Source organism: Mustelus asterias, unplaced genomic scaffold (assembly GCF_964213995.1).
Source record: "Mustelus asterias unplaced genomic scaffold, sMusAst1.hap1.1 HAP1_SCAFFOLD_499, whole genome shotgun sequence".
Taxonomy (NCBI): Eukaryota; Metazoa; Chordata; class Chondrichthyes; order Carcharhiniformes; family Triakidae; genus Mustelus; species Mustelus asterias.
The window spans coordinates 100755-112500 of record NW_027590451.1 but is presented as its reverse complement, the minus strand read 5'-3'; the positions used below and the strand labels follow the sequence as shown (position 1 = coordinate 112500).

At 47.7% G+C, this 11746-nt stretch overlaps 1 protein-coding gene across 1 annotated transcript in view; it reads left to right on the top strand.

Moving 5' to 3' along the window:
• LOC144486876 (pigment epithelium-derived factor-like) overlaps positions 1-11746 on the top strand; it is a 35034-nt gene that overhangs the window by 688 nt on the left and 22600 nt on the right. Inside the window, exon 2 of the mRNA XM_078204899.1 lies at positions 6637-6712. Within this exon, the coding sequence (XP_078061025.1) occupies positions 6638-6712 (75 nt within the window). The 5' untranslated portion in view covers position 6637. The remainder of the gene's footprint in view (positions 1-6636; positions 6713-11746) is intronic.

Here is an 11746-nt window from a genome sequence, read left to right as displayed (position 1 = left end):
CACAACTTGTGTTGTCTGAAGAAGGGGAGATAGAATAATCATTGCCTTGGGATCAAGATTATTATAAACTTGAGAGAATAGCAGCCATGAAGCAAAGTACATGAATGGTTCAAACAAAGTATCGTCTGAAGTGGAAATCACAAACCAAGAGCTTTAATCATAAACTCTGCTTCCCGTGTTCCAGCAACCTTTACTTCCTGAGAAATAGACTTGTCGGCTGTACATCTTACCAGGGAGTATGTTATAATTGGTGTCAGCACTGACTGGGAAGCATGTGGGTCCATTAGGATTCTGTCCAATGGAGTGAATGGGATTGTCGCGACTGTTGGAGGCCAATCATCTCAGTCCCAAGACATCACTGAAGGTATTCCCATGGTTAGTGGTCCAGGTTCAACCCTCTTCAATGGCCACCATTAGGTCAGAAGTGGGGATGTTCGCTGATGACCGCACAATGTTCAGCATCATTTGCGACTCCTCAGATACTGAAGCAGTCCATGTTCAAGTGTAATAAGGCCTGGACAATATCCAAGCTTGGGCTGACAAATGGCAAGTAACAAAAGTGCCACACAAATGCCAGACAATGACCATCTCCAATGAGAGAGAATCTAACCATCTCCTCTTGCCATTCAATGGTATCACCGTCACTGAATCCCTCACTACCAACATCCTGGAGGTAACCATTGACCACAAACTGAACTGAACAAAATACTGTAGATGCTAGAAATCTGAAATAAAAACAGGAAAATGTTGGCAAAACTCAGCAGGACTGGCAGCATCTCTGAAGAAGTCATATAGACTCAAAACGTTAACTCTGTTTCTCTCTCCACAGATGCTGCGAGATCTGCTGAGTTTTTCCAGCAATTTCTGTTTTTATTAGCCATTTAAATACTGTGGTTGTAAGAGCAGGTCAGAGGCTGGGAATCCTGCGGTGAGTAACTCACCTCCTGACTCCCCAAAGCCTGTCCAACATCTACAAGGCACAAGTCAGGAGTGTGATGGAATACCCCCCACTTGCCTGGATGGGTGCAGTTCCAACAACACTCAAGAAGCTCAACACCATCCAGGAGAAAGCAGCCCACTTGATTGGTACCCCATCCACCACCTTAAATATTCAATCTCTCCAGCACCAATGCACAGTCGCAGCCATGTGTACCATCTACAAGATGCACTGCAGCAACTCACCAAGGTTCCTTAGGCAGCACCTTCCAAACCCATGACCTCCACCATCTAGGACAAGAGCAGCAGATATCTGGGATCACCACCACCTGAAAATTCCCCTCCGAGTCACTCATCATCCTGACTTGAAAATATATCGCCATTCTTTCACTGTTACTGGGTCAAAATCCAGAAACCCCCTCCCCAACAGCACTGTGGGTGTACCTACACCTCATGGACAGCAGTGATTCAAGAAGGCAGCTCATCATCACCTTCTCAAAGGAAACTAAGGATGGGCAATAAATGTTGTCCTAGCCAGTGACACTCATGTCCCATAAACTTGAATAAATGAAAAAAGGGAAAGAGATTGGTTCACTGGGATTCTCCGTGATGGGACTGAATGAGAAGAGGTGTGATTCCAGTTCAGTCAAATCCGTGTATCACCAAAGTTGTCTGGGACATTTTTCATTGCTATTCTAGTTACTGTCGTGTTTTTACAAATATTGTTGAACCAATATTTGTTCTTCCAGTAATTTTCTACAAAAGTAGGAACACATTATCAGATGGAATATTAGAAATATCGACACATTTAAGGGTTGGCTAAAGTGTACATGCTGGAGGGGCAGCGGGGAGATGCGAGTGTGAAGAATAAATACCAACACAGACCACTTCACACTCACACACACAGGCACACATGGACACACACACTGTCCACAACACAGTAAATAATCCAAACTCTACCCCTCCTGGAAGAGCTGTTGTTATTTCAAACTCTATTCTGGCGGAATGAACAGACTCTTCAGTCTCACCATTGGGCAACTACAGACTCCAGAGAGAAAATGGATCAATGCCACATCCAGCTTCCACCTCCTTGTTCCCTAGTGGTTACTGTTTGCATTGGTGCTGATACCTCCTCCGTTGCTGAGACAGGGGTAGAAAGGCCTGGTGTAAATGTGCATAAGACACTGATGGTGGCAGGACAAATTGAAAGCAGGGTTAATAAAACAAACAGTATCCTGGGCTTTAATAATAGGGGCAGAGAGAACAAGAGCAAGGAGGTTGTGTTGAAGTATATAAGACACGAGTTTGTTCTCAGCTGGAGTATTGTGTCCAGCTCTGGGCGCCACACTTTAGGAAGGATGTGAAGGTATTAGACAGAGAGAGAGAGAGTGCAGAAAGCATTCATGAGAATAATTCCAGCGATATGGAACTTCAGTTCTGAAGATACATTGGAGAGGTTGGGACTGTTCTCCTTGAAGAGAAGCTGAGAGGAGATTTGATAGAGATGTTCAAAATCATGGGGGGGCTGGACAGAGTAGACAGAGAGAAACTGTTCCCACTCATAAAAAGATCGGGAACAAGAGAGTAAAGAAAGCAAAAGCAACATGAGGAGAAATTTATTTTCACAGCGAGTGGTTCAGGTCTGGTCTGCGCTGCCTGAGAGTGTGGTGGAGGCAGGTTCAATCGAAGCTTTGTAAAGGGAATTATGTGAAAGGGAATGACATGCCTGATTATGGACAAAAGGTGAGAGAGAAGCACACGGAGAGTTACACCTTTGGTTAACTGGTGCAGGCACAATGGGCCAAATGGCCTCATTCTGCAGTCTAACAATTGTGTGATTCTGCGAAGCAGAGAGACTGAGGCCAGGGAGCCGGGGGTATGGAAGGGGCAGGGTGGGGGGTGGGGTGCAGTGGGTTTGGCTGGAGGTGGGGGGGCAGTAGGGTGCAGTGGGTTTGGCTGGGGGTGGGGGCAGAATATTTGGCTGGGGGTGGGGGCAGAAGATTTGGCTGGGGGTGGGGGGAGTGGGGGCGGAGGGTTTGGCTGGGGGTGAGGGGCAGTGGGGAGGCAGAGGGTTTGGCTGGAGGTGGGGGGGCAGTGGGGTTGCAGAGGGTTTGGCTGGGGGTGGGGGGGCAGAGGGTTTGGCTGGGGGTGGGGTGCAGTAGGGTGCAGAGGATTTGGCTGGGGGTGGGGGTGCAGTAGGTTGCAGAGGGTTTGGCTGGGGGTGGGGGTGCAGAGGGTTTGGCTGGGGGTGGGGTGCAGAGGATTTGGCTGGGGGTGGGGTGCAGTAGGGTGCAGAGGATTTGGCTGGGGGTGGGGGTGCAGTAGGTTGCAGAGGGTTTGGCTGGGGGTGGGGGTGCAGAGGGTTTGGCTGGGGGTGGGGTGCAGTAGGGTGCAGAGGATTTGGCTGGAGGTGGGGGGGCAGAGGGTTTGGCTGGGGGTGGGGTGCAGTAGGGTGCAGAGGGTTTGGCTGGGGGTAGTGGGGCAGTGGGGGTGCAGAGGGTTTGGCTGGGGGTGGGGGGGCAGTGGGGGTGCAGAGGGTTTGGCTGGATGTGGGGGTGCAGTAGGGTGCAGAGGGTTTGGCTGGGGGTGGGGGGGCAGAGGGTTTGGCTGGGGGTGGGGGGGCAGAGGGTTTGGCTGGGTGGGGGTGGGGGGGCAGAGGGTTTGGCTGGGGGTGGGTGGCAGTGTTGAGGAAAGGACTCTAATGGCCTCAATTCTCTAACCTGGGTTTGAGAGTGTTGCTGCTTGAGCCAAACAAACTCTGAAACAGACCCAACGGCAGAATTTTCCAACTGTGTTTATGGAAAGTTTTTAACACTGTGATGACTTAGTTAACTGAAATAATTTTTTGAGGATGAAATGACATTCTTTTCCTAAACAACAATCAGAAACCTGCAGTTATGCAAAATGTATTTTTTTGAAGTTGGGATTTAGTTCCCACTTGATTCTGAATAATTTCCTGAAGGTTTGCAGGCTGGAACATTACATTTCCCTTAAAATTGCAATTTGTTCATTAACGTGGGCTCCAGTTCACACTGCAGACCCTGACCAACCCTCCCTCACATTGAATTGTTAGTCAGACCCCAGTATCGATGATGATTATCTGATAATGCTACAATCCAGGACATAACAGATCAGACAATTAACGGGGCTTCTGGCCTGGGCAACACATCTCAGGAAGGATATATCACCCTCACAAGGAGTGCACTCGAGATCCACCAGAGTGACACTGAGGCTAAAAAGGTTAAATTCTGAAGGCTTTTGCACAGATTAGATTATACGTCCTGCAGTTTAGAAGGTTAAGAGGAGATCTAATTGGGGTGAAGTACAATCATGCAGCTAAGTAGTAGCAGTGGATGTTAATGAGGAGTTTGTGTTCTGAAGATTGGAGTTAATTATTCTGACTTGGACAAGGGTTATATTGCATTGGTCATCTCTACCCCTCAGCCCCTCATTTTAACAAGATATCTTTAATGGATTTCTACACAGGATCCCTGACCTTTTCTTATCTCTGCTGCTGGGGTCAGTGAGTCAGCAGTGGGTAAACATGTATTGTTCTGGTTTTATCTGTTGCAGTAAATATGACCTTTGAGCTAAAGGTTGTGTAAGGTTTTGGATCATAGAGCCAATCGTCATGGGCCAGTGTGGAACCTGAGGCAGGACCAGAGACATAGAATGGTCAGGATTTGATGTGTTGGTAGGTCCTGTGACAGATATACCTCCCAAACTATGTGATTCATTCCACCCAGAGGCTGCACGCAATCAAATGTAAGAGTCAGAGTAATTCTTCACAAGGTTCCTGTAGTTGGTAAAGTCATTTAAGGCAGGGTTATTATATAAGAATGAACTTGAAAGTGTTCTAGGAGTTTTAATAAACTCAACAACTTTCACAATGTATGTTTATACAGAGCAACTTTACCTTCAAAAAATGCAATGAGGAAAGATGGGCCTGAACCATGGGAGTGTCCAAAACCGTGGGCAATTGTAGTGGGTTAGATTGGTTTCACTGGTCAGCGCAACATCCAGGCCGAAGGGCCTGTACTGCGCTGTAATGTTCTATGTTCTGTGTTTGAAAGACGTTCCCAAGGCAAAGTTTAAAGCTTATTTATTAGTGTCACAAGTAGGCTTATATTAACACCGCAATGGAGTTACTGCGAAAATCCCCTAGTCACCACACTCGAGCGCCTGTTCAGGTACACTGAGGGAGAATTTAGCACGGCCAATGCACCTAACTAGCACGTCTTTCAGACTGTGAGAGGAAACCGGAGCACGCGGAGGAAGCCCACACAGACACGGGGAGAACATGCAAACTCCACACAGGTAGTGATCTGAGCCGGGAATTGAAGCTGGGTTCCTGGCACTGTGAGGCAGCAGTGCTAACCACTGTGCCACCATGCCATCCATGCTGGGAAGGCGGTGGAAAGATTTTAGGCCCTTTCCTAAAAGGGCTTTTAGGAAAAGCTTTCCACCCTTTCTGTGTCGCATTGGGATCTGCTGAAGCTAAAGATGAAACTCCAGAGCAATCCAATGGGCAACTAAGTGAGAGAGTAACACAATGCAATTGGACCCTGGCACAGGCTATAACTGAACAACCATCCAATGTCTAGAGTAGCTGCTGGAGCATATGGTATTGTGGGTATTGTAGCCACCACAGTTGACTGGATGTTGCAACGACTAACAGGCGACCAATGGCAGTAGAGTTGGATGTGGGCAGTTGGAGCAGTGGGCCACGTAATGGAACTGCTGCAATACTCTCCAATCAGAGTTGGAAAGCTGAGAGATTTGGGGAGGGAATTCCAGTAAATGGAGTAGATACAGCAGAAGCAGGATAGGAAATAGGGGAATGAGGTCGGTAAAAGAGACCAGAGTAATGAAGGGAGAGATTCTGAGGATGAGAGGGCGGTAGAGGAGGTTACAGAGATAGGGTGGGCTAACACTATAAAGGGATTGGAAGTCACGACAGCACGTTGCATTTCTGTACTTGACCTCAGGGTGAACCAAAGAGTTTCCAACGAATGAAGCACTTTTGACAGGTTTTCACTGTCGTTGTGTAGGGAACACAATGGCCAGTTTGTGCACAGCAAGATCCCACAAACAACAATATGTGAACAAACAGTTCAATTGTTGGAAATGTTGGTCTCAGGATGAACATTGGCCAGAATGCCGGGAAGGGCTCCTGTACTTCTCTGAGATAACACTTTACATACACCTGACCAGAGGATAAGGATTTGCTTTAATACCTCAAATGAAAGACAGCACCACCCAATGTGCAGCACTCCCTCAGCACTGACCCTCTGACAGTGCAGCACTCCCTCAGTACTGACCCTCTGACAGTGCAGCGCTCCCTCAGTACTGACCCTCTGACAGTGCGGCACTCCCTCAGTACTGACCCTCTGACAGTGCGGCACTCCTTCAGTACTGACCCTCTGACTGTGCGGCACTCCCTCAGTACTGACCCTCTGACAGTGCGGCACTCCCTCAGTACTGACCCTCTGACTGTGCGGCACTCCCTCAGTACTGACCCTCTGACAGTGCGGCACTCCCTCAGTACTGACCCTGTGACAGTGCGGCACTCCCTCAGCACTGACCCTCTGACAGTGCGGCACTCCCTCAAAGCTGACCCACCACCGTTGGGCCTATCTGAACTCACAGTGTCAGGATTCTGATGGTGTTTCTTTCATTTCCCCATGATTCCGATTACAGGATGAAGATTCTAACCGCTCTGCTGTTCCTGGGAGCTGCCAGACTCTCCTCAAGCCAAGAAGACAGTTTTCCATTGGTGAGTTGTCAGTTATTTTCAGGTGAAGTGTCTCTTCTCCCCACAGCAGCTTCTCTCTGATGGTTTTCGTATTTGTTTTCACTGCATAGGGTCCATTCTGATTAGAGTGAAACCAATATATAAGGAGTGTCATGTTTGTGGGGGGCAATTCTCCCATCCTGCTGCGCTAATAATGTAGCACAGAGGGCTGGGAGAATTTCACGGTGGGCGATGTGTGGGATTCACGCATGCGTTCCCGCCGCAATACCTCTCCCAGCACCGGATTTCCTGTGCATCTGGTCCCCGCTGGAAATCGGGGAGCTAGTATAAGTATTTTAATTCTAATTTTAATATAATTTAAATGCAATTAGCGGGCCCAGGACTGAAGTCTCCAAGCTCGATAGCCTCTCCCACCTTGCCAGAGTATTTCACTCCAGCGGGGTTTACTGTAGCTCCCCACTAGGGCGGCACGGTAGCACAGTGGTTAGCACTGCTGCTTCACAGCTCCAGGGACCTGGGTTCGATTCCCGGCTTGGGTCACTGTCTGTGTGGAGTTTGCACATTCTCCTCGTGTCTGCGTGGGTTTCCTCCGGGTGCTCCGGTTTCCTCCCACAGTCCAAAGATGTGCGGGTTAGGTTGATTGGCCATGCTAAAATTGCCCTTAGTGTCCTGAGATGCGTAGGTTAGAGGGATTCGTGGGTAAAATATGTAGGGATATGGGGGTAGGGCCTGGGTGGGAGTGTGGTCGGTGCAGACTCGATGGGCCGAATGGCCTCTTTCTGTACTGTAGGGATTCTATGATTCTATGATTCTACTTGTGGGGAACTAGCAGCCCAACCCCACTGGAGTGAAATGGGGGCAATTGGAGCACGCCAAAGGTTCGGGCACCGGGGAAGAGGATGCCCTCTGGACATTGGCACCCTGGCAGTGCCAGTCTGGACCCCCGGCACTGCCCAAGGGGCAAAGTGCCAATGCCGAGGGGGCATGGGGCAGTACCAAAGGGACGGGGCATATAGGGGGCAGGGCAGATATGCGTGGCCTGTGGGGGGGGGGGAGGGGGGGCTGATGGGGCAGAGCGCAGGGGATGATCAGGCAGGGTTGGGGGCTGCCCGCTGCCACTCTGCAGTCGGGATCGGTAGGGGAAGGAGGAAGGCCAGCGATCATAGATTGTCATAGAATCCCTACAGTACAGAAGGAGGACATTCTGCCCATTGAGTCCGCACCAACCACAATCCCACCCAGACCCTATTCCCATAAACCCAAACATTTACCTGCTAATCCCCCTGACACTAGGGTCAATTTAGCATGGCCAATCCACCTAACCTGCACATCTTTGGAGTGTGGGAGGAAAGTGGAAGCAAGTAGCAATGAACTGTCTGCACCAGAGGAGGTTCCCGTTACTACAGGTCCTTTTAATCTGGAGAAGCATCTCAGACTACAGAATTACACCATTCCACAAGAAACAGAAAAACCCTCAAAGGCTCAATTGCCCAACTCATGTGTATAATGTTTGTTTGAGCTGAGGACTGTCGTCAATGAAGATTGTATAAAGGAGTTAAAGGGGGAGGGACCTGGTGATTGACCCTTTAAGGAAAACACAGCATTTGTGGGTTACCTGGCTTACAGGACCAATTGGGATTGAGAGTAGGTTATTGCTGCAGCAGATGGAGTCCAGGTCAGGCAGGAGACATGTTGAAGACATGTAGGGACTGGGAGAGACGGGGATGTGCCAGCCTCTAGTTTTGCCTTATTAATAAATACCTTCTATGTTCCTAATGAAGTCTGTGAGTGTACATCATTACAGCATCACACCATTTAAAGTTTATACTGGCCTTGGAGAGATGGCAGCACAGATTCGCCAAGATCTTCCCAGGGCTCCAAGAATTAGATTGCAGAAAGTGGTCATGTGTATTCCCCAGAATAGCGATTGTTAAATAATGATTTGATTGAGGCTTTTCGGATTATGAAAGAGGTTGATGGAATAGTTTGGGAGTAACTCCTTTCTGCTGGTTGGGCTGCGGGTTGTGCTGGGGACTGAGACAAGGCGACATAACCTTCAAATCAGAGTCAGGATCCCTTCACACAATGGGTGGAAGAAATTTAAAACTGTCTCCCAGCAAAAAACAGCAAATTCTGGTGCTCAGTTAATCATTTTGAACTGAAGATCGATTCAATGGTGTGTAAAGGCTACAAAGGGACAGAGTCCAAGCAGATGGCTGCAGTTTGGATACAGATAGTGGCAGACCCAGCTTGAGGGGAAGAACAGTCTGCTTCCCTCTGCTGCCTGGGAACACGGCTCAGGACAGCCTGTTTCTGAGAGTTACTGTTGAACAATCTCGCTGTACACTCCAAAACAACCAGATGCTGATAATGGTGAAAGTGGAGAAGAAAATAAGTTAGAGGTTAAACAACCTACACCAACGATCACGGAATAATCCCAGGAACAGCTGCAATAATTTACATGGTCTGAGGGAAGAAAAAGTTCAGAGCAGATTTGCTAAAGATGTTCAAAATTATGAGTGGTCTGGACAGACTAGATTGGGAGAATCTGTTCCCACTCAAAAAAGAATTGAGAATGAGAAGGCACAGGTTTAAAGTAATCAGTAAGAGAAGCAAAAACAACATGAGGAGAAACTTTTTCACACGGCGAGTGGCTCGGGTCTGGAATGCACTGTCTGAGAGTGCGGGAGAGGCAGAATCAACAGAGAATGAAACTCTGATCTGAATAGGAAGAATGTGCCGGGTTACTGGGAGAAGGCAGGAGAATGGCACTCGGTAAATAGTCCATTCAGAGAGCTGAAGAGGACAGGATGGGCCGAATGGCCTTCTTCTGTTCCCTAACAATTCTGTAATTCATTGATAACTGAGAATGCTTTACTCTGGCAATGACCGGGGACTCGGGTTAAAATCTCCAGGAATGTAACAACAGATCATGGAGATCAGACAGAAATCTCCTCAATAAGGTTACCGAGAACAGATATGAACATAAGAACTAGGAGCAGGAGTAGGCCGTCTAGCCCCTCGAGCCTGCTCTGCCCTTCAATGAGATCATGGCTGATCTTTTTGTGGACTCAGCTCCACTCACCATAACCCTTAATTCCTTTATTGTTCAAAAATGTATCTATCCTTGCCTTAAAAACATTCAATGAGGTAGCCTCAACTGCTTCACTGGACAGGGAATTCCACAGATTCACAACGCTTTGGGTGAAGAAGTTCCTCTTCAACTCAGTCCTAAATCTACTCCCCCTTATTTTGAGGCCATGCCCCCTAGTTCTAGTTTCACCCGCCAGTGGAAACAACATCCCTGCTCCTATCTTGTCTATTCCCTTCGTAATCTTATATGTTTCTATAAGATCTCCCCTCATTCTTCTGAATTCCAATGAGTATAGCCCCAGTCTACTCAGTCTCTCCTCATAAGCCAACCTTCTCAACTCTGGAATCAACCCAGTGAATCTCCTCTACACCCACTTCAGTGCCAGTATATCCTTTCTCAAGTAAGGAGACCAAAACTGTACACAGTACTCCAGGTGTGGCCTCACCAGCACCTTATACATCTGCAACATAACCTCGCTGTTTTTAAACTCCATCCCTCCAGCGATGAAGGACAAAATTCCATTTGCCTTCTTAATTACCTGCTGCACCAGCAAACCAACTCCTTGTGATTCTTGCACAAGAACGCCCAGGAAAATTGTCCATTTTGACAGAAAGAATAAAAATGAAGTAAATGATCTAAATGGTGAGAGATTGCAGAGCTCGGAGACACAGACAGATCAGGATATCCTAATGCCTGAATTACAAACGGTTAGTATGCAGGTAGAGCAAGTGATGAGGAAAGCTAGTACAGGTAGAGTGCTCTCTGAAGAACGGTTCTGAAGAAGTCAAACAGCCTCAAAACATTAACTCTGTTTCTTTCTCCACAACTGCTGTGAAACCTGCGGAGTTTTTCCAGATTTTCTGTTTTTGTTACAGGTCAAATGTTATTGTTTGTTGCGAAGGGAATTAAAAACAAAAGTCGGGAGGTTATGCTGCAGGGCATTAGTCAGAGCACATCTGGAGTACTGTGTACAACACTAGATACTTTATTCAAGGAAGGATGTAAATGTGTTGGAAGCAGCTTAGAGAAAGTTTACCAGACTAATACCTGGAATGAGAGGGTTGTCTCAGAAAAGCTCGGCTTTTATTGTTAATTTACAGGATGTGGGCATCGCTGGCTAGGCCAGCATTTATTACCCATCCCTAGTTGCTCTTCAGAAGGTGGTGATGAGTTCCTTCAACTGCAGTCCCTCTCTTATTGGTGATGGTCATTGCCTGGCATTTGTGTGATGCGAATGTTCTTGCCACTTATCAGCCCAAGCCTGGATATTATCCAGATCTTGCTGCATTTGGACACGGACTGCTTCAGTATCTGAGGAGTAGCGAATGGTGCTGAACATTGTGCAATCATCAGTGAACATCCCCACTTCTGACCTTATGATGGAAGGAAAGTCATTGATGAAGCAGCTGAAGATGGTTGGGTCGAGGACACTAACCCTGAGGAACTCCTGCAGTGATGTCCTGGAATTGAGATGACTGACTCCCCACAACCACAATCATCTTCCCATGTGCCAGGTATGACTCCAACTGGCGGAGGGTTTTCCCCCTAATTCCCATTGATTCCAGTTTTGCTAGAGCACCTTAATGCCACACTCGGTCAAATGCTGCCTTGATGTTATGGCCAATCACTTTCACCTCACCTCTGATGTTCAGCTGTTTTGTCCATGTTTGTACCAAGGGCAAAACTGAGTGATCCTGGTGGAACCCAGACTGTCAGAATTTAGATTGAGTAAGAGTTGACTTGAAATGCTGAGGGGGTTTGATAGAGTGGGGGTGAAGAGGTTGACTCTTCCTGTGGGCAATCTAGAACTGAGGGATAACTATTTAAAATAAGAAGTCGCCTATTTAAAACAGAATAGATTTTTTTCTGTCAAGATATCTAAAGCTCTTCAACAGATTCCTGTCAAAAACTCAGTCCTGTGTGTAACTCAGTCCTGTGTATAACTCAGTCCTGTGTATAAC